Genomic DNA, 22965 nt, shown 5'->3' with positions numbered 1-22965 from the left:
CCATTCACCCACAGTGCCTGCATAATGTCACACTAGGGCTGCATACCAAAATCACTTGCAGTCTGTGCCCAGGGTACCGAGGGCAATTCTTAGCTTACGTACAGCTAATTTTGTAAACCTCCCAGAGAGCTTTGGCTATTGGGTGGTATAGAAATGCAATAAATAAATACAGCTGCATGCCATTCAGAAGATGAATCCCAGCATCCTCTGGGACTCATCCTCTGGATTTTGCAAGGGATCTTGGAATGTACTAGCTACACTACTACTTGGATGCCCCTAAAAATATTGCAGCTCTGAGTAACAGCTTCCATAGTTTATACCAGTGCTAGCTTTTGTGTGCGTGGGTTTGTGTTTTAAAAGTAAGGTGGTGGGTTCAAAAGAAAGGCCTCCCCCAAAGATCTTAAGAACCAGACAGGCTCATATGGGAGAAGGTTTATTTTCAGGTAGCCTGGTCCCAAGCAATATAACAGTAAAGCTGTTATAACAAGGGAGTCGTTTGCTTCTGTAACCAGGCCCAATCAGCAGTCTGAACTGCTCAAGTTACTGTACAGTTACTCTGTGTTGCAATACTCCAAATGGGATGTAACTTAGGCATGTGTGACTGTGGCCAGATAAGGCATCTCTAGGAACAGTCACATTTGGCACGCTAGCCTTAGCCATGGAAACACAATTCTGGCCACTGCCAAATCCAGGACATCCAAGTTCAGGGCCAAGTCCCAAGAATACACCCAAACTGTGAGCATGAAACTTCAGGGTGGTGGTGGTGGTGGTTAAAACCCCATCCAGCACAAATTTAGTCCCTGTTCCCTAATTTGCCTTTTGACTGACCAAGAACACCTCTCATCTGGATTAAGCTTCAACCAGATGGTTACCCACGAACACAGTTCATGGAGAAAAATCAAATCTAATGAAAGGTTTAACTTAATTAACAGTATTTATTGAAACATTCAAAGTGTTACACCTTTTTACCTTTACAAAATTTCCTTAAATACAGTGTTTTTGGTGTAAACTTCAGGGTGGACACTCTTTGTTCTGGTCCATCGACAACTTGAATCTTGAGGTTTGCCAATGAACATACACAACTCACGGCAATGTGGCCATGACAGAAGACAGGTGTAGGCAGATAGATGCCAACTATAGATGCTGTCTCTGAATTGTTTACAGGCCGTATGTTACTGGAATATCATTGTGTTTTGGCCTGCACCTGTGTTTATAAAGGTGTGCAGAGATTATTTTTGTGTTCATATTTCAGTTTGTTCCAATTTGCAATTAATTATGTTTCTTTAATTATGCTTGACATTTTTGATACTAAATAAAATTTCTTAGTACATTGTTATAGAGGACAGCCTAATACTTAAATAAAAAGCTTTATGGACATAAATATACTCCCCACTTTAAATTATAGTGAAACCCATTGTTATTCCTGCAATCTGTGTGTCAAAAGTTTTCCAGTGAAGTGTGTTTCATGAGAAGGCGGCAGGAAGGCAGTCAAAAAGGGACAACCAACTAACTCCTGACTTTGAATTATATGTATGTGTATATATGCTCTCATCCAGTCCATTACCAATATCTGACATTGATTTAGAACTAGAAGAGCTTCCTTGGATTTAGGTGGAAAGGAGAGATAGAGTTTATCAGCATACTGGTGCCACCAAAACCCAAAATTATGTACAATCTCTCCCAGCAGTCTCATGTATATGTTAAATAGCATGGGGGATAAGATGCAACCCTGAGGGATACCACAGACTAGCAGTCATGGTGTTGATCAGGAATCCCCCAGCACCATCTGCTGAAATCGTCCCTCCAAATAGGACTAAAGCCACTCTAAAACAGTGCCTGCCAGTCCTACCTCAGACAGACTCTTTAGTAGAATACCGTTGTTGATGGTATCAAAAGCTGCCCAAAAGTCCAGCAGAACTAACAAGGACATATTCCCCCTGTCCAGTTCCTGACTTAGGTTGTCCACCAAGGTGACCAAAGCAATCGCTGTCCCATCACCAGGCCTGAAGCCAGATTGAAATAGATCTAGCTAATCTGCCTCATCCAGAAACCCCTGGAGCCAAGAAGCCACCACACATACTCCAGCACCTTGGCCAAGAATGGAATATTGGAGGCCAGCTAGAAATTATCCAATCCAGTGGAGTTCAGGGAGGTCTTACTACTGCCTTAGACTAACATTAGATACAACCCATTGGTGTTTTGGTTCTTTTTGGTCAACTTGTAGATATTTTTAATGGGTATTTTTGGGTATTAATGGGTATTTTTAAGTTGTCTTCTCCTCTTCCTTCTAGGTACTGCTGTGTTTTTCAAATGGCAGCCATTATGATATTGTTTATCCTATAAAATATACACTTAATGCTGCTCTTTGCCAGTGTAAGTACTAATGTGATGAATTGGTCTTGAAGTGTGTGTGTGTGTGTGTGGAGGGGTGGGGAGTGGGAGAGGAGCAGGGTAGAATCTCTCACCCATCTGAAGCTCCATGTTGTTGCTGCTGCTGCTGCTTTGGGTGCTGTGGTTTCCGCTGCCAAAAAGGGGCGCCTCCTCTGTACAGGGGGAGAAGTTTACAGCCTTTTGCAAAAACCAGTTAAGCGTGTCGCAGTACTACTTTAGCCACTTTGGCTGTCCTGTTGGTGTATATGTATGGAGTGCATGCTTGAAGTAAAGTTCCCTTATTTGAGTTCTCTATCCTAAATTTTAGGACTTGGGATAGGCGAAATGAGGGGTGGGCTACTTGTGCTCCTACAGATGGTTTGGCCTACATCTTCCATCACCTCTAGTCAGAAAAGCCAGTGTTGAGGAATGATAGGAATTGCAGGCCAAAACATCCGGAGGAAACACCAAGAGGAGAAAGGCACAAATGTGTCGCAAAACAAAAATAACTTGTTTTGAAATTCTCCCCTGTTCGTTTTGGAAAGAATACATCTTCAGATGTATCAGTCCTTCTAGTGTTTCTTTCGTTTTGAAATGCTCTGGAGACCCTCCAGAACGGTGAAGATCTGGTGCAAGGTACTGCAGCAGGAAAGGGAAATTGGTGGAACTCGGAGGGGGCCCCTCCAAAGCAATGCTTTCTGTGAGCAGGTTCAGAGCCATTATTTGACTCTCTGGATCGTGACCTGGCAAGCCTGTCCTGAATCTATTGTTGAGTAACTTTTGCCTGCTTGGGAACTGAAAGTCTTTAAGATATGCTGAATTTTCCCATGGGTGGTGAAATGTTCACATGTCTTCTAAAGTATAGTTAAACTATGGAATTTGCTTCAACAAGATGTAGTGATGGCCACCAAATTGAATGGCTTTAAAAGTGGGGTTGGATAAATTCCTGCAGGAATAGGCTATCACTGGCTACTAGTCTTGATGGCTATGTGCTACCTCCAGTAACTGGAGCAGTAAGCCTTTATACACCAGTTGCTGGGGAACATGGGTAGGAGGGTGCTGCTGCACTCATGTTATGCTTGTGGGTTCCTGGTCCACAGCTTGGCCACTGTGTGAACGGAGTGCTGGACAAGATGGACCCTTGGTCTGATCCAGTACAGCTCTTCTTATGTTCTTATGTATTCAAAGATCACTGCTGCCTACTAATGCCAAAACTTATACCAATATGGTCCTTGATACTGTATCGGCATTCCATGCTGGGTATAGTTCAGAAATGCTGGGAATAGTAGTCCAAAACTTCTGGAGGGCACCAGGTTGGGGAATGCTGTCATACTGCATTATGTTCAGGCAAAAATACGCAGACGGTTCCGGCTCTTTAGCTCTCCTACAAAGCTGTCCTTGGTGTCCATCTCTCTGGCGCGGTCATTGAACTTGTAGAAAATAATCTCATTTATGGCACACGTAACAATACAATGACTGAACCCTTTGTGATGACTTCCTTTTTGTTTTGTTGCCCTGACTAGCTATTCTCTATGAATGGCTGTATGAGAAAGTGCTTGATGTCAACGTGAGTCAAATCATAGAAGAACTTACCCCTCCAGATGTGACTAAGGATGGCAATGGGGAGAGTGAAGCCTCTGACTCAGAGGATGAAGGCACAGAGTAAGCTTGCTGATCTGAAGTTAAAATGCACAGAGCACGTCACAGTTACCTACAGTTGTAAAAAGAATAATGTGGGGAGAAGTGAAACTGTGAGGAAATGAAGTTCCCTTGAGGCTGTATGCCAGGGATAGACACATTGTGGGGGCTGTGGGCACACTTGCCAATTTGAGAAACTGTCTTGGGCACCAGCTCAAAATGGCTGCCATGGGAGGTGTAGCAAAGGTGAAGCGTTACAACTTGGTGTCAAAACAAAGGCCTTGCTCAATTTTGAAATGTTTCTATGCCCTTTTTTTCCACAGAAGTGAAACAGCCACACTAAGTTATACAAATGGATTGAAGCCCCGTGTGGGCGAGAAGGTATTGTACTTGGATATTAAACTTGCTATGTTCTTGCAACTAACTGTGAAGTCCTGTGCTACTATGCTAATGTAGTTCATTTCCAATGGGGATGTTGAGTAGGTATTAGATTGTGGGTTAAACTCGTTTATGAAACGCTAGAGTCTGCTGCCTGATGGTGAAAGCTGGAGAAAGTTTGTTGCACTTGCATTCCATAATGGGATGCAAGTCCATAGTTAAGACTGCAGTCCTAAATGGCCTTACTATGGAATAGGCATCATTGACCGAAGTGGGACTTACTTTTCAGTAAACACATCTAATAGGACGGTGCTGCAGTTCACACTGATTTTTGGTGGAATGCAAGTTTTTCTGATAGTGCTCTTTGTTTGTTTTGAGAAAAAAATAGCTTGCTTCATTAGCCAAAGTATTAAATGTGGTCACAAAAGGGATAGAAAATATTCTGGTTGCTAAGGAGTGACTCATTGTTTGTGTGCTATGCTGTTGGTAAGTTTTGCTCTACATGCTGAAAAGATCAGAGACAGATCAGAGATTACTTTTTCATTATGTTGTTTAGGATTTTTGGTATGTGTATATGTGTAGGTGCTCTTAATTTTTTTTACGTGGCTAATGTGAATTTGTAAATATTGGAAATAATACTTGCATATGCTCCTAATCTATTTCAGATATAATTTCATATCCATGCAATTTTTTCACTTTTTGACTTTTATTTTTAAAAATTTTTATTTGTTTATTTTACACAACAGCTTCACAAACATGGAAAATCCAACCCTATTACCTTGCCTAAAAATGTTCTCAGGTCACTCAATCCATCAGTTTACCAAAACATTGAATATGATGTCTGGCAGCAATCAAAGCGAGGTAAGGTCCAGCATTTGAGTGTAGTACCCCAAGGTAGGGGCACAGACAAGGGTTGTTCTATGGTGACGTAATGGTATCATATAACATGTTCTTCTTTATGTGTTTGCAGATCAGCAAAAACGGGATTTTTCTATTGCTGCTGGCATGCAATATTCAGTTGGAGATAAATGTCAAGTAGGTGGCACTGAACTTAAGTAACTCCACTTGCTGCACTTTCGTTCTTCAATCTTGCAGCTACAGTCTTTCCCTTAAGGTTGCTTCTTTTTCCTGACAGACGCTTTGTGGCTTTAAGAGCAAGCCTGCAAGGCAGAAATCCGTCAGGGCAGTTTTTATTTTCTGCCATGAAGATGCAGTGATGAGAGACGCTGCTGAAATTAAAATCACAAAGCCTCTCTAGGATATCAAGGTGGCAGTCCCACTTCCGTTTCCTTTCCCTCCTTTTGGCACTCTTTCATGCTCCACTTCATTCACTTGTTCAGTATCTTGGTTGTCTGGGCCTACCAAGCTAACATTCTGTTGTCTGGCCCAACCTAGCTGACGTTCCAAATCCTCCAAGCCACAGGTAGGCTAACCTTTGGGCCTGTGGGCACATCTGGGAATTTGAGAAACTGTCTTAGGGACAGCCATAAAATGGCTGTCATGGGTGGGCGTGTCTAGTCACCAAAAACAAGTAATCTGCCCAAATGCATTCATGAGAAGCTAGTGCAAAGCTCATGCCCCATGGGGGTTAGTCTGTGAGGATTACTTATTTTTATTCTCTTTATTGCATTAATATATTGCCTTTCCTGCAAGGAACTCAAGGTGGTCTGGATGTTTCTTCTTTCCCATGTCCTTATACTTGCAACAACCCTATGGAGTAATTTAGACTGAGAAATAGTGACTGGACCAAGGTTACCCAGCGGGCATCATGGGTTGAGTGGGGTATTACCTGGCAGTAGCCATTCCATCTGGCTGTAGCAGGGAGATGGGAAGTAGGGCCCTTCTGTTAGTGCTGAGAGAGCAGCTCCATAAGGCTTCTCCTCTCCCTGAACGGTGTTTCCATCCCAGCTGCTCGTTTCTAAGAACTTCATATGTTCAAAACTGGTGCCTGTGTTTGCTAGTTTTCCTCTTCCCTCCTCATCACTTTTTCCTTTGGTGTGTCTTTTTTATTGTAATCTGAGGGAATGGACAGTCTTTTTATTGATCTGTAAGCTACTCTGGGAGCCTTTTCAAGCTGGAGAATGGTGAAAAATGCTTCAAATGACTAAATACAACATAAACATTAGCCTTTGGAATGCTATAGGATGATGTCTTTTGTTGCTGAGTAGAAACCTTTTTGAGATGATTGTGTGTGTGTGTGTGTGTGTGTGTGTGTGTATATATATATATGTATATATATATTACATAAACATTCTGGTTATATTTTTTGTACCCTGACCTCTACGTTTCTGTGTCTATTTCTTATGAATAAAAGAGAGGAATTATCTGTAACTGACAGAAAATAAACACCCAGATGTTCTTTGTTAGCAACTCATTTGTGCTAACAAGTCTTTCAGGCATCTATAAAAACATGCCCCCTCTCTCGACCCATAGATGCATTGCTTCCGTTGATGTATTACACATGAGAAGGTTGAGCTGCAGAAGTTGCTCACTTTGGGGGTGCGTTTGTCATGTTTTTGCCAGTTTTTAAAGCTTTATCCAATAAGTTTGGGCTCCAGCGGCCTTCCCCCAGTTTTGGCACCCTTCAGATATGTTACATTACATTCCAGCCAGCATGGGATGATAGGAGTGGTAGTCCCAAGACACCTGCAGTGCACCAGAGTCAGGAATGGGTAGGCTCTGGTAATGCTGGTTCTGTCCCCTTAAATATATTCCTTGCCACATCGATGATACTTTTTGTATCTTGCAGCACCACTGGGCATTTTTAAGCAAAGGAGTTTGTCTTTGATGTGGTTTTGAATATGAAAAACGCCAGACAAAATGCCCACCAAATGGTGGGCATGTGTACGAAACAACTGTGCTGGTTGTTCCTTGGCTCTGTCTGTCTGCTTTTAGCTTCTGGGCTAGTTAAGCCTTTGTCCCATTTCCTTATTGTGAATGGGCACGAAGGATAGAAGTAGGTCTGAGATGATGGTGGGAAATGGGGTGAGGCTGCTGATGTGAAAAGACCCTGATGGATTCCGAATGCATTGGAAAAGCATGGTGTTATTCTGCTTTTCCAATACATTCGGATCTCCCCAGATGTAGTCTATTGCTTTCTTCCCAGCTTTCCGAAGTAATTCTCTTACTTCTACTGGCAAAGGGGGGGACATGGAAGGGCATGTGAGACGGTATTAAACGAGAGCTCCCTTTTCCAATTTACTTTAGTCTTTGTTTCTCCATAGGTCCGTTTAGACCACAATGGAAGGTTTTACAATGCTCACATCCAAGAAGTTCAGTCTGCAAATGGGCCGGTGGTGGTCTTCGTGGAAGAACTTGGTGCCAAGTAAGTCAAAACACTAGAAGAAATTTCCCTACAGTAAGACTTGTTTGACAGTGGGACAGTTTGCCCTGGAATGTGGTGGGCTCTCGGACGTATTTAAGCAGAGGCTGGATTGCCATCTGTCAGGTGTCCACCTGCATTGTGGTGGACTGGACTATATGACCTGCACTGGCCCTTCCAACTCTATGAATGAATGTTCAAATACACATTTTGCCACACAAATGGGAGTTAGGGAGATGTCATTTTCTGGTTTGTCAAATCTTGTTTAGCCAGTGACTTAGTGTAAAAAGTACAACAAAAACTTGTAGTTGTTGACACGTTCTTCTGCACTAGACTCCTTTGAATTGGATTCTCCTAAAGCTGCAGGCTTTGAGTCTTGCCTGAGTGCCATCAAAAAACGCTCAGGCAATGCTGCACTTGAGCCCTGAGTTGTATTTATATTTTCTTCCTGAAGAAGGTCTTGGAAGTGAGCCGAGTGCTGTAGTGGTATGTCAACTATGCCTGCATGTGTGGGCGTGTCAGGCAATCTGTAAGTAGGAATGCACGAGAGAGTAACATTCGCAATTATGTCTGGCCAAAAAATATTTTATATTCAAATTCTCAGTGGCTGCTCCAAGGCTCTGGAACTCCCTTCCCAGGGAGGCTAGACTGCCGCCCTCTTCGTTATGTTTTCGGAGGCAGGCAAAAACTTCTTTGTTCCTGCAGGCCTTTCGGAATACTCTGGACCTGTGTTAATGCATTGGATTTTATATTGTTTGCCTTTTAACTTTTTAAAAATGTTTTTAATATTATAGTTGGTTTAATTCTATTTTAACTTTAGTGTATTTCTATTTATGTTTTAATCGTATGTGTTTTAATTTTGTATACCCACCTTGAGCCCCAGTATTGGGAAAAGAGTGGGATATAAGTAAATAAATAGATGATGATGATAATTCTAACAAATTATGGGCCATATTGCTATTCCTGGAGGAGAAGGCTATCTATGGCTACTAGCTTTGATGGCTATGTGCTACCTCCAGTATCAGAGGCAGTATACCTATATACACCAGTTGCTGGGGAACATGGGTGGGAGGGTGCTGTTGCACTCGTGTCCTGCTTTGTTGGTCCCTGGCTGACGGCTGGTTGGCCACTGTGTGAACAGAGTGCTGGACTAGATGGACGCTCGGTCTGATCCAGCACGGTACTTCTTATGTTCTTCTATCCAGTGGTGGCTTTATCTTAGAGGAAAATGCTTCCTCCCATGCAAATTGGAGCACCTGAGTTTCAATGATACCTGTACAGTAGACCACTGCACCATATCCCATTCTGTTCTTAGTTGTTCCTAAGGGTTCTTCTAACCCTTAGGAACACCTTTTAAGGGTGTTGGGGGGCTAAGATGGCTAGTGAAAATGGGGTGCTCCGGCCTTCACATGTGAAAGTGCTCTCTACACTGAGGGAAAGCTGCCATTCTATGCAACCCTATGATAGAAATGAACCGTTACGTTTGAAAGAAGTGTCGTGGCGACCACTTAGATTAGCGAAAGAGTTTGCCTCTTGCCTGTCTGAAAGAAATGTGAGGACTGCTCTAAATGCCCCAGAGCTGAATATAGGCTGGAGTTGGGACATGCTAGTCCTGGGGTGACAGGTGCCTGCAAAGGACTTTGGAGGCAGGGTGAAAGAGCAGCTGCTGAGCCTCTCTTTATGTTTTGGCTCCTAGGCTTGAGTTCCTCTTAAAAGTCCGGCCACTCTATGCTGATAGGACTCCTTGTTGGATATCTGAACTCCCTTGGTTGGATCCAGTGGAAGAGGCAATATTTGTCCTTTTCCCCTCCCCCCTGCCGTCCTAAGCGTCACCGCCTGTGTTCTGGCGCCCCCCTTCCCCTGCAATCCTCTGGAGCAGTATTGGGGAGGGAGGAGCTGCAGGTGGAAGGGGGAATTGTTGAATATCGCTCCTCCCCCCCTTTTCCCCAGTGGGATAGTTCTATGGGCTCAGCTTCCACCACAGGTAGCTGGAATGAATCCCTTGTGTAAGATACTGAGCAGCTCGTTGCGCTCATGATTATGAGACAGACTGCAGACCAGCTGTGTGTTCTTAAAACTAGCTATCTGGAAATGATCTTGACAGCCCCTTAGTTTCTGAAGGAGATGGAAGATGATGGGTAACATATCAGGGGTGGGCAACTTGTGGCCCTCCAGATGTTTTGGCATACAACCCTAATCAGCCCTAGCCAGCACACCCAATGGTGTGATAGATGATGGGAGTTGTAGGCCAAAACATCTGGAGGGTCTCAAGTTGCTGACTCCTGGTACCTCCACATTTTGTAACTCCTGGCTAAAACAATCTGAATTGGCTTTAGCTTCTTAAGCTGGAGAGCTGTTGTCTTTAATTCTTGCCTGTTTGTATTCTGTGATAACCTTTCTGTTCTTAAACTGTGTGTGTGTTTATATTGTGATTTTAAGCTTTTATATTATATTTTATGCTGTGCTTATGGTTTTAATTTTTGTGAACCACCCAGAGAACTTCAGTTATTGGACGGTATGGAAATGAATGAATAAGTAAATAATATATTGTAAACCACTCAGAGCTATGGTGTTGTATGCCATACAAATCTAAATTAAGAAACGTCAACTGTTCTGGTGGTGGGAGATCTCTCCTGGTCCTGGCTGTTAACCTGCGTGGTCCTTATGAGATGGTAGTTAACAACACGGAGCTACATCTTGTATTATTATTATTATTATTATTATTATTATTATTATTAATATAGCACCATCAATGTACATGGTGCTGTACAGAGTAAAACAGTAAATAGCAAGACCCTGCCGCATAGGCTTACATTCTAATAACATCATAATAAAACAATAAGGAGGGGAAGAGAATGCAAACAGGCACAGGGTAGGGTAAACAGGCACTGGGTAGGGTAAAACTAACAGTATAAAGTCAGAACAAAATATTATGGCTCTGTTCTTCCTTCTTCCCTGCAGGCATTCAGTGTTGTTGAAGAACCTTAAACCCCTTCCACAGGGAGCTCCTCTGGAGAGCTGGAGCACTGTGCTGGGAAAGAAGATAAAAAAACCTGCTCCAGTGCATGGGCAAAGCATTCAGACGGGTAGGGTTCTTTCTCCTTTCTATAATTCACAAATGTAGTTGCCAAGCCATTGGGCTGGGATTAATGGGAGAAAACAAACAAACCCATGTGTGTTGCAGATGCCGATGGCAGAGAGTCAAAGAATCCAAACAAGCCAGTGAGAACCCCGTTGGTGCTGCCTCCTCGGCTGCAGGGCCCAAGGCGGCAGCATCACTTACCCAGTCCCGGGATGCGTTCGGAGCAACCCTCTCCTGAGCACAAAATGCCAGTCCGAAATCCCTCGCAGGTTGCAAGGTGAATCTGATATGTCTCTCTTTTCTTTGGGGGGGGGAGGGGGCATGGGCCTTTTATTTTAGGAGTTCTCCATCACTTATGGATTGCAACTTCTGAACATTTGTTAACACTCTAAAGCACTGATATGTTTTTTTACTCAGAAGCTTAACATTGATTTGTTCTATTCTCTAGGTTGAGGTGGGCAATAAGTAGATCTCCAGATGTTCTGGACTGCAAGGCCCAGCTATCCTGATTGACCATGCTGGCAGGGGCTTATGGGAGTTGAAGTCCAAATCACGTGGATATCTTCTGCCCACTCTTGCTGTAGCAGATGCATGTACATTGATGGTGCTATATAAATAAATAATAATAATAATTTGAATCAATAACCTATGAGCTACCGCTGACTAATGGATTTGCTCCTAAGATTTGGAAAGGTCTGAATGCAGCTGCTCAGGCAACTAAATCTGTTGCCCTTTAAGTGTAGATGAGTTTGTTCCAGTGGTTTTAGATTTCAGCTGGGATTAAGTGTGGACAAGGAGTGGGCAGATTGCAGGATCTACTTCGTTTGTTTTTACTGGAATCCAGAGATCCACCAACTGGAGCCTGGGACAAAAGGCATACACTTGCCATGAAAGAATTCTGAGCCCAGGAATTGGTTAACAAAACTGAATGGAGCTCGCAGTTCTTCCTGATACAAATCCACTCCAGGTTGCCCATAGGTTGCTAACGTCGCTATTTCAGTAGCTGAAAACCAGTTTCCCCTCCACCCTCTCTCTTCAGAAAGGCTGATCGTGAGAGAACAGAAGAGTTGGACTCCACAAATAGGGATTGTAACTATTTTGGCCTCTCTCCAGAGGAACGCAGAGAGAAACAGGAGATCGAAGAAATGCATTCACTTTATGAGCTTCAGTTACGGGATGAAGAAGCCTTTCCTGCACTTTCGGTATGTGTATCAGGCCCAGAGTGCTTCTTACAATACAACATTTTCCTGTTTCAATGAATAATGGAATGGAGAGCTAAATCGCTGTTACTGCTTTTGCTTACTTTTTTATTTATTTACTAGAGGTATATACCATTCATTGCCCTCTGGGTGGCTTACAGTCATAAAACCAAGCAACAACAAAGTACCAAAAATAAATAAAAGTATCAAAATAATACAATAGTTAACATTAAAAAAACTAAAAAATATTAGAAACATTGAAATCTCAAGGAGCTAACAATTAATAAACAATGGATGAAAGATGAAATACCTGCTCTACGATGAAGGTCTTAACCTGGCATCTAAATATATACATTGAAAGTGGCAAGTGGATCTCCCTGGGGAAGGCATTCTACAGATAGGGGGCCACTACAGAGAAGGCTTTTCCCCATCTCACCATTGCCTTGCATTGCCTGGTATATCTTTTTATGGATTTTTTCTATATGGTATATATCGGGGTAGGCAACATGGTGTCCTTCAGATATTTTTGGACTATCATCAGACCCAGCCAGCATGGCCAAAGGTCTGGGATGAAGGGAGTTGTCCAAAACATTGGAAGGGCATCAGTTTGCCTACCTCTGGTACATACAATAGTACCGTAATGGTGTAGAGCAGACTTCCCTAACCTGATTCCCTCCAGATAGGTTGGACTACAACTCCCACAATACTCAGCCAGTATGGCCAATGCTTGTGTGTGCTGAGGATTGGGGGAATTGTAATTGAACTCATCTGAAGGGCATCAGGTTGCGGACATCTGCTGTGTAGACATTGTATACTAAAACATCCCGATGTTCCAACAAGAGACCCAAAATGAGACAAAGTTTTGCTTTCAGTATGTGTGAAGTTCTGTATACAATTTCAGTATCAGCACCTGGCGTGGTGGGACAAACGACGGGGCCCACAGCTCACAGCGCTGTCACTGCAACTCAGCTAGGTGGCTGCAGTACCAAGGAATGCTCCAGATCTACATGATACGCATGTACTGGCCCTGCACTGCGCTGTTAACGACGCAGCCCTTCCCTTGATACCTCTGGGCTGGGGCAGCGCTGGTCATTAGGTGCATGTTGTGCAGACTGGAAGCTCAGCTTGGTGCTATAGCCTACCAGGCAGCTTGTTTGGCTCCCTCCCCCCCCCCCCGCCTGTCTTAAAAGTTAAGCAGTCCAATGGGGATTGGGGGAGGAAGTTTGGATCCAGGGAACAGAGTGGGATAGCTAGTAGTATTGTATGGCAGACAAAGTTCTTGTCCTCAGTTACAAACCAGCACAGTCTTTCCTATAATCCCTGCTGTCATTCCCTTAGGCGGAAATCGCTTTCCTTTTCAGTTTTTCATTGAGATAAGACCAAAAAGTATCATTAACGAAAACAAAACTGAAAAGCTGGGACTCTCTGTGGTCTGTTGAAACTTCCAGACTTTATCTGTATCCTGGACGGGATCCAGTGAACCTCAGGTATCTAAGGGGGCTATAAGTGTACATTTTTAAATGGTGCTCTCCCCGTGTCCCTTTTGAAACTCAGGGGTTGTTTTGGAAGCAGCTGGTGGTTCAGCAAAAGTGCCCTGCGTCCGAAGGTGGGAAAAGGGTTTTTAAAGAAGAATTCCACTGGGTGCATCTAAAACAGCTCTTTGGATCCTCGCTATTGTGATTTGTGTCATAGTTGTGCTAGTTGCTGGATCCTGCCACTGTACACTTGCAATAGAACAACTTTCTCAGATGGGCTACAAGGTCAGGATGTGGTGAAGTTCTTAGAACTGTGTGTGTGGCTAATGAACTTTGCATTCTTAGTTTTGGTGAGGTTATTATGGTTTTAAGAGCAGGAAATGACATTTCAAATGGGACAGAACCCAAAGCCCAGCTTGGATTTTGTCCTACATTTTAAAGTAGGAAGACAGCTTGTAATTTTAAGGCTATAGTCCTCACCACAGTTACTATGAACTTCCATTAGACTCACTTCTGAATAAACTTACCTGCCAGAGGGCTGTTTTCTTTTTTGAAATATTTTGTGATGACTTGGCATGATTTGGGTAAAGCTAGCAGCCTCACTTTACCCCTGATCTTATAATAATGACCAGGTCTTTAATATAAAAAATGTGGAGGGCGTCACTTCTCAGTTAAAGCCCTTTTTCCCCCCAGAACTCCTCAGGGTCTCAGGTAGCTACTCAGACGACTGATAATTCTGGATGGAGGAAACCCCTAGTCCTTAACGGGAGACGAGCTAGAAGTCTGAAAGAAGAAAAGGAGGATGCAGAAGCCATGGAGGAGAAAGGTATTATAAATGGGAAACTTTGGCTTTAAAGCTGAGTTGACACATTCTTAGTTTGAGGCCTTCTATAGCTTGTAAAAACAAGGAAGATCTGCATTATGAGAGTAACTGTTGGGAGTGGGCGCTTTAAAACTCCCAGAGGCTTTGTAGAAAAGCAGCTGAACAATATTCTAAATGAACCTATCTTTTTCTAGCATCCGGAGGGCTTCATTCATAATGCTTCTCTTTTGCTTTTGCAGCACCCAGTCCTGGGCAGACCCCCTTAGATCAGATGCTTGAGCCCAAAATATCTAAGGTAATTAAAATTGTTACATGCAGTGATGTGTCCCCAACCACTGTCAGTCTTCTGTGAAATGAATATTTATAAGGCAGCCGTGATGGTCCTTTTTTACCTTGCAGAACAGTGGGGTAAATGTCGCAGAGGCAGGTGCATCACCTCCCTCAAGTCCTGGAAGTACACAGTCCCCATCTGTTGAGCAGGTGAGAGACGTGGGCTTAAACTTCTTTCCAGTGGCGAGTTCACCAAGTCATAGCTTTTCCTTCTGTCACAAACTTTTTATTCTAGCAGAATATCTTCTGTTCGGATGTTTGTTAAGGTTGGAACGTTGGCAATAAATTTTGCAAGATCCCAGTTAAAATGACAAGCGTCTGGCTAGGATAGGCCCTTCATCCTCTTAATTAAGGAGACGTGAATGCTCGCATGTTTAGCAATGGCTGCCAAATTTCTCAAGTATCGGACATGTTTGAACCACCTAGTTCCCCTTGGTTCTCGCCACTTGGCAGCTCCAAAACTGCTCACGGACTCTTTGGATCCATTTGAAGTTTTGCTTGTCGAGCCGCTGACCTGGTCTGCTTTCGGTCTTGCTTTCTGGCGTAGGATAGCTACTTGGAACCTGTCTGCTTGCGAATACGACCTGTTGTGGGCAAACGGGAATGGACTCTTGCTTTCAAGCAGGGCATGAAAGTATCTGAAAGATTCCTGGAACCCTCTGGCTAGATACTCTGGTTTTGACTGAGCAGGAGTCTTATGCCAGTGTAGTTACTATTGGCAAATAAGAGGTGGGGTGGATTCTGAGCTAGTGAGTAACCTTCAGTTGGGGTTGCTCATCTCCAAATCACCCAGGGTAGGACAGGGGTGGGCAACTTGTGGTCCTCCTCCAGATGGTTTGGCCAACTCCTGATGGGACTTGTAGGCCAAAACATGTGGAGGGCCACAAGTTGTCCACTCCTGTCGAAGGGCCTTCTAATGCACTCTTCTCTATACTGGTGCCCTCCAGATGTGTTGGAACTATAGCTCTTAGTATCCCTGGCTGGGCGATACTGAGAGCTGTTGTCCCAATACATCTGGAGGGCACCAGGTTGGAGAAGGCTGTTCTAATTCCCACTTGCTAATGTGCCATCGGTCTACCTGTCATTATTGCCCTTGTCATGTGCAACTGGTTAAGTGGGGGAAATGTCATAAACTAGTTTACCTCCTGCATGAGGTTGTGATTTTTGACTGAGCTTTTGTGCTCACACTTCCAGAGGAGTGAGATTGGTTGAAATCACTGTAACTTCTAAATAAAATGTGCATAGAATCGGGCAACAAACTTAGTATAATGCCTTCTCTTGCCAGGAAAAGGGTATAATTTAGTATTGCTGCCATATTTAAAATTTAAATATTTCTATTCTTTGCCGTATGTTTTACTTTTGAAAGTCTACTCAGTTCTGCATGGTATCTTTGCATTATAGAGCTTGCAGGAACCCTTGCAGGGTGCAAATCCCACCTCATCTTTGGCCTTTCCCGAGATGCATTTGCCTCCCACAGTGCCTTCTCTACCAGCCGTTGTGCCAGCGTGGCCAAGTGAGCCAACAACCTATGGACCAACAGGTTTGGAGAAAAAGCATCCTTCTAATCCTGAACTAATGAGGTCTTGTAACCCCACACCCTGATTTAGAACTGCTTTTATAAATGTGGTATGAGATTAATTTGAGATGGTTTGCACAGACTAGCTGTATCCTGTACATGGTATGGAGAGAGCAGGTTGAGACCTTGGGGACCAGATGGTGAAATATATCTGCTGTGGTGGTCTCTTAGGTATCTTGGACCAGCACACCACAGAATGTCGGGACTACAAATGTCACCTGGCACTGCAGTCAGCTTTCTCCGTCTACACTCACATTCCCTTGAACATCTGCAGTGGTTGTGGTGACTTTCCTTGCTTGATTGCTGGCGTTGACCTTTTGATGCCATAACTTTGCTGCCAATTTTCAGTTGGCTTAATGTCACCCACTTCTCCCCTTCCCTGGACACCTTGGGAATAGTAGTCTTATGAGATGTCTGCGGACTTGGTCTGTACATCCAGATGAATGAGGTGGGGAAATGCTAAGGTGATGGAATGGATTGCACTACTCCAGAGAGCAGCGGAGACTGAACCCTTTTTAGTTAGCTATGTTAAATACTACCTGAAAATTTTCTTCTTCTTTTTTGGTTTCTTGTGTTAGTCTTTGACGTTGCCCAGATTTGTGAATGGATTTCTTTCCCTCGCTTGTATCTTAGGTATTCCACCCCAAATACCTGTGTCATCAGTGATGGCAACGCAAGCAACTGGACTAGATTCCACTATCTCTCAACCTCAGATGAGCTCCAGTCCAGTTACTGGTATTCCAGTATCGCTCCAAGCAGTTAACCAGCCTTTAATGCCTTTGTCTCAAACACTGAATCCTTACCAGGATCCGCTGTACCCTGGATTCCCTCTAACCGAAAAGGGGGAACGAGTCATTACACCTCCGTACTCTTTGTGCAGCACAGGGGAGGACCTACCAAATGGTAAGAGGAGGAGATTTATCGCAGTAGCTCAGGTGGAATGTTTTCTTTGTCAAAACCTAGGTTTGGGATGGGGGAATGTTGGGTTCACAAGCAGCCTCCCTCCTCTTGGGTATCCTCCAGATGTGTTGGACTACATCTGCAGAGCCCCAGGATGGAGAGAAGAACTTTATTAATGGGATTGTATCTTAAACTTTCTATTACTCATCAAAATAAACCCTTTTTATGTGCGGATTTAAATTTTGTTCAATAGCTTCTTTACATTTTCTTTGGATTACGGTAACTGAAGGAGAATTGTTAGCTAAAGGCATATATACAGGCTGTAGAACAATTAAAAGATTTTTAGTTGATTCGTTTGATTTAAATAAATTTAGATATTACCAAAAAGTGTGTAAGGCAAAACGATAAAAGGACTATTGGGAATTCGTGGCTATTTAGCATCTAGAAACACTGACCTGGGTCACACATAATGACAACCCTGAGTTTGTGTTGAATACACATTGTTGAATTGTGGGTTGTCGTTATGTGTTAACCCGGCAATGTAGTTTAACTATGGGTTGTCAGCTACAAATAACCCAGAGTTCACAACCCAACAACAAACCATCAGTGCTCTTCCTGGGTTATTTGTGGTTAGCAACACATAGTTGCAGGGTTTGCACGTAACAACAAACCATGATTCAATGACAGCCCTTACTCAAACTGTATTCTAGGTTGTTACTACATGTGAACTAGGCATGTATAGCAAGGATGGGTATATACTGAAGTGTGCGACAGAATGAAAAATGTATCGTGTCAATGGCTATTAGAGCTTACTGCTAACTAGAGGAACAGAGTTCTTTTGTTTCCTATCTCCCCCCATCCCCTCACCTGTCGTGATCAACTTGGACATTTACCTCACCACTACCATTGTTTTGTGTAAATATATGTGTAAACAATGTATCTAGTTGTACTAGATCTTTTCTAAGATACAGCTCCTTCTTTAAATCTAACATTAAACCTTGAGTTGATTTCCAGTTATATGCTAACACTGTCAGAACTAGTAATGAACAAAAAGCTTTTAGATGGCTTGACACCATTCTAATGACAACACTGCACTAAAATATGTTGGGTTTGAAAAAACATTTTACATTTCTTTTTTTTCCTCCCCTTTCTTCATAGATAAAAACATCCTCCGATTTTTCTTCAATCTTGGTTTAAAGGTAATCCTCAACATTTTCCATGCTGCTTTAGCAAAATCAAAAGCTGCATGATTCTAAAAGCGTTTAAAAATTGTAATTTTTGAAAATTTGACTTGAGTGGTTCAGGGTACAGGTGATTTGAATACAGTACAGCTCTGCCCTCAAAACATCAAGTCTGTGCCCAAGATTGACATCATCTAATATTTCCGGCCTTTCTGCTAGAATGACTGTCAAGGCATTTCAGAATAAAAATAAAGTAATATACTGTTAAAGACCTGTTACAAATAAAACATTAGTAATAGGGTTGCAACTGCAAGGACTTACGGAAAGAGTCCTGTTATGCATTCAATGCGAATAGAGTGGCGACTTGAGCTTCTTCTGGTTCTCCCACCTGTGTGTGGAACGGATAGCAGAGTATGGTGGACAGGTCCCTTGTTTTATATATGGCCTGTGCTCAGATGCATTTTGACAGTTTAAGCCAAACTGTTAATATGGAAGAATCGTATGTTGGTCACTTCTCCTTTAAATGACACTGTTGGAGGTACATTTCATGTAGCGAGTCTTCTCCTGTGAGGCTGTAGCACCATCTGCTGGTTGTAAAGAGTCAGGCAACTCCAGTGGGCAGGTCTTTTGCCTTTCCACCTTGAATGGGCAATTGTATGAATGGGGAGAATGATGCGATGGTGGTTGTCACTATATCCCATAGTCACATTCTTGATGCTACTAGTTTTAGTATTTTAGAAGAAAACGTCCATTGAAGAAAGGGTGCCAGTATGTGGGGGCTACTTATAAGAGCACACCTTTAGCCTAGTAGCATGCGTTAATCATGAAATAAAATGCCCATGGAGTCGTCATGCAGTAGGAAAAAGTGCAACACAAATATGATTGACTCGATCAGGGATGGTCAACTTGTGGGCCTCTAGATGTTTTGGCCTACAACAGCCTTAGCCAGCAGTGAGGGGCCATGGGAGTTGTAGGCCAAAACATCTGAAGGACCACAAGTTGACGATGATGTTGGCTGAAAATACACTGCATTAAAAATAATGGGTTGGATCCAATGGTGTTTTCCCAGCAGAAGGAAAACTGCTGGCGGAATGGATTTCCTTTCCCCCTGCAGCCCTCCATGCACCCGGTAATTCTGCTCTGGAGGGTTGGGTGGCCCTCTGGAGCAGAGGTATGTGCCTGGGAGTGTTGCAGGGGAGAGGAGAGGCCAGGGGAGTCCTGATGGGGGAGTGGTTGTCTGCTTGCGTACTTCTGGATCCAAGCCCAAAACTTGAAAAACAAAATCTGGATTGTTTTCCAAGCGTGATAAAGGTTAGTCTAAACGTTCTTATTGGTGTTTCTGCAGGCATACAGTTGTCCCATGTGGGCCCCACACTCATATTTGTACCCTCTACATCAAGCTTGCCTAACAGCCTGTAGAATGTACCCAAAGGTGCCGGTTGCAGTCTATTCACACAACCCTTGGATGCAAGAGCTGCCTTTGACTCAGAATGGAAATGAAGCTGCACAGATAGACGGACATTTTCCTGTGCAGGACGAAGTTGGGATGAATGGCCAGAACCCACAGACAGACACCATGCCTCATTCCATGCCCCTGTTCATACCTGCTGCTCAACTGCCGGAAAGCCAAGGGCTTGTCTGCGTAGAGTCTGGGAATCCAGCACAAGCGCTGCATGCTGAATACGACGAGTCCTTGGGAGGCAAAAGCATGTACCCACAGCCTACATTTGGTGGGCAGAATCCATTTTTAGGGCCTGTTCCAGTTGCACCACTTATCTCTCATCTTTGGTATGGCTATCCTGTTCAGGGCTATGTTGAAAATTCTGCGGTGAGGCAAGTTGTTGTGCCACGTGAGGACAATAGAGCAGATGCCAGCTTGCCTGAGTGTGGTTCTCCGAGTCCCGTGGCAGGATGTGCAGAGTCGCAGGAGGCCAAGAGCGAAAGCAGCGGCCAAGGCCTACCTCTCCTGCCTACAACTGTCACCAAGAGCGAATGTAATGTTCTAAATAAAACCTCAACCAGAGTGCCTAGGGACCAGCAGACTGGTCCTGCTACCCAAACTCCCACCCAAGTGAAGTCTGTACTCCAAAATGCTTCCACGGAGACACGGCACATCAAGAGGCAGTTGGTGTCGACGCCAAAACCTGAGTTGAAAAGCACTGCTTTTAGTCCCAAAGACAAGACTGTCAAAGCTGGTGTTGCTGGCAATGGATCAGCTGCCTTGGAAGAAAGTAGGGTACCAAGGACAAGGGAAGAGAGTTCTGAAGATGAATGTGAAGTATCTAATATGCTGAGAAGTGGCCGGTCAAAGCAGTTTTATAATCAAACTTATGGAGGTGGTAGAAGACCTAGAAGCGATTGGAGCCATCATCCTGGGAGGGGGGGATACCAGTATCCAAGAAATGAGGAGCCCTGGAAGGGGCCACCCACCAGAAACAGAGATGAAGGCTATCAGTATCAACGCAGTTATAGAGGAAGGCCCTATCGGCATGAGAGAAGAAGAGCAAACATGGGAGATGGCCATCGTGGGCATCCGTTACCTTGAGTACGTCGACTACTGGAAGACTTCTAACATGCATACTAAAGTTGATGGAGCTAAAATATGCCCTAAGGCTTGCACTCTTTCTGCTTTGTTTCAAGATCAGAATGCCCTTTTGTATTATTGGAAGAGTGACATAAGCTCCCAAGTGTTATATAATTTTTTGGCTATTAAAACTGCTAAATTTGGTTTATTTGAATTCTGGAAACTCCATATAACTATTGCGTTTCAAATACTAAATGTAGTTTTTGGTTTGGGCTTTATTCCCCCCCACCACCACCTTGAATCTGGTAGAGAGAGAAAGAAGTAGCTAGATTGAAAACTCACTGCAGTTGAACATTTGACATGACAATGAAGAATGTTGCACCAAATAGAATGTATATTGTAGTATAATGTACCTTGGGTCCGAATCAGAGGTGGGGAACCTACGGCTTTCCAGATGTTGTTTGGCTCTCAAGTCCCCAGCAGAATTGGAAATGTAGTCCCAACAGGTGGGCGGCCTCTGGTTCTCAACCCCTGGCATAGCCTCAGCTTCCTGTTGTTTTTGATGTGCTTCCAATCCAAAGGCCTTTCATCTCAAAATTTGTGAAAACTTGAATGTGTGAGGTTGTGTGTCTTACTTCAATGAAAATGCCACATACGGCAGTTGTCTAGCCTTGTGTCTTATAGATGGGTTATAGTGTTTTATTCATAGGGGTATATTTTTTAATTTTATATTTATAAAGCATTTCTTGAATTAGTCAAAGCAATCAAAGATACCTGTGTGTAAAGTACGTAGGAGGTTCAGTTCAGTGGTGAATTCTTCCAAGCAGTCTTAACACTGGTAGGACTGTTATGATGCCTATGCCAACTATGTATATAAGACAAAAGTAGATGCTATGCATTTCCAGAATAGTTTTTCATCTGTTACAATACAACTTTTAAGATACTTTTGCACTGACAAATTCCTAAACGGGAGAGATGCATGTAATAGAGCTGTTGCATTTGTTTTGTTTTTAAAAGCAAGGCTTAGGTTGAACTCATTGCATTTCTTTTTCTTTGCACTGTTGAAACTGGTTATATTGCTGTTTTTAAAAGCTGAGAGAGATTTCTGACTTACTTTTACACTCAATCTGGATGCTTTCTTCTGCCTCGCACAACACTGCAATGTGCACTCCATTTGTTTTGCTCTGTAAAACTGATCTGTGTATATTTGTCTGTATATTTCACTGTAAAAGGTGATGGTTACTTTTTATTCATGTCAAAGAGATTGTATAACCTTTTTTTGATCAAGACCATTGAGTCGGACTATGAATTCTTTTCAAATGCATGCTATATAATTAAAAATGTTTGCCCTTTCTGATACATATTGCTGTGATATGGGTGTGTGACTGGCTTTGTGCATCTACTTCAGTGTGTTAATTCTGGTAATCAAGTTCTGGAATATGAAGCTGACTTACAGCTAGTTAAATGAATCTACTTTCCTGGATTCTCTAATGTCTGTCCCAGATAAGTTGGAGGAAAGCCTTAAGACTATAGTGATTAATCTGTGTTTATTTGATGAAGCAACAGTAGGGCATCTTAAATGGGATTGTGTATCAAACATGTGATCCTCTCTACTTGCACTTTTGAGGAACTTCTCCATCAGTAACTCCTAAACTCAATCTAGCTTTCAAAACACATCCTTATAATGTAGGAGCGCAGTATAAAAATACCCAATTCACAATAGCAGTATGAATGTAGAAGCTTACAAATCACCTAGGAGAAACAGGTTGCGTGTGGGACTATTAATGAGTAAATTTGTAGTTACAGCAGTACTGTAATAGTCCAATTAATGTTTGGACATGTCTTCCTAAAATATTTTGGTGTGTAGATCTCACCTTATTTTATTAATGCCTTATCTTGATAAGCACTGCATATGTCTCAATATTCCTCCAAGTGTAAGCACAGTATCTTAATTAATTTTATGCAGCCCAGGTCTTTGAGAATATTTTGGACATATTTAGCCCATGCTTGTGAGGAAGGTGAAGCCTAAGGGAAAATGCCTTAGCAGCAATAATTGAAAATGATGAGCTTCATATGGAACTGCTCTATACAGATCTGGCTGCCTTAAAAACAAAATATCAAACAGTTAGACAGTTCTTAAAAGAACTGGTAGTGTTCAGTGAGCTAG

At 43.0% G+C, this 22965-nt stretch overlaps 1 protein-coding gene across 2 annotated transcripts in view; it reads left to right on the top strand.

Annotated features, from left to right (window-relative positions):
- The window catches only part of OTUD4 (OTU deubiquitinase 4), a 29854-nt gene extending 7695 nt beyond the window's left edge, over positions 1-22159 (top strand). Inside the window, exons 7-22 of one of the 2 annotated variants that reach the window (XM_063136374.1) lie at positions 2292-2373; positions 3894-4032; positions 4332-4389; positions 5133-5247; positions 5357-5421; positions 7611-7711; positions 10670-10794; positions 10893-11067; positions 11830-11992; positions 14158-14290; positions 14527-14582; positions 14687-14767; positions 16019-16157; positions 16827-17096; positions 18252-18292; positions 19620-22159. In XM_063136374.1, coding sequence (XP_062992444.1) covers positions 2292-2373; positions 3894-4032; positions 4332-4389; positions 5133-5247; positions 5357-5421; positions 7611-7711; positions 10670-10794; positions 10893-11067; positions 11830-11992; positions 14158-14290; positions 14527-14582; positions 14687-14767; positions 16019-16157; positions 16827-17096; positions 18252-18292; positions 19620-20819 — 2943 coding nt within the window. In that variant the 3' untranslated portion in view covers positions 20820-22159. Of the gene's footprint in view, positions 1-2291; positions 2374-3893; positions 4037-4331; positions 4390-5132; positions 5248-5356; positions 5422-7610; positions 7712-10669; positions 10795-10892; positions 11068-11829; positions 11993-14157; positions 14291-14526; positions 14583-14686; positions 14768-16018; positions 16158-16826; positions 17097-18251; positions 18293-19619 lie in introns of those variants that run through there. The other variant, XM_063136375.1, reaches the window with a different exon arrangement.
- Positions 22160-22965: the final 806 nt, after the last annotated feature.

This window comes from Elgaria multicarinata, chromosome 10 (assembly GCF_023053635.1).
Source record: "Elgaria multicarinata webbii isolate HBS135686 ecotype San Diego chromosome 10, rElgMul1.1.pri, whole genome shotgun sequence".
NCBI classification, from domain to species: Eukaryota; Metazoa; Chordata; class Lepidosauria; order Squamata; family Anguidae; genus Elgaria; species Elgaria multicarinata.
This window is presented reverse-complemented; position numbering and strand designations above follow the sequence as displayed.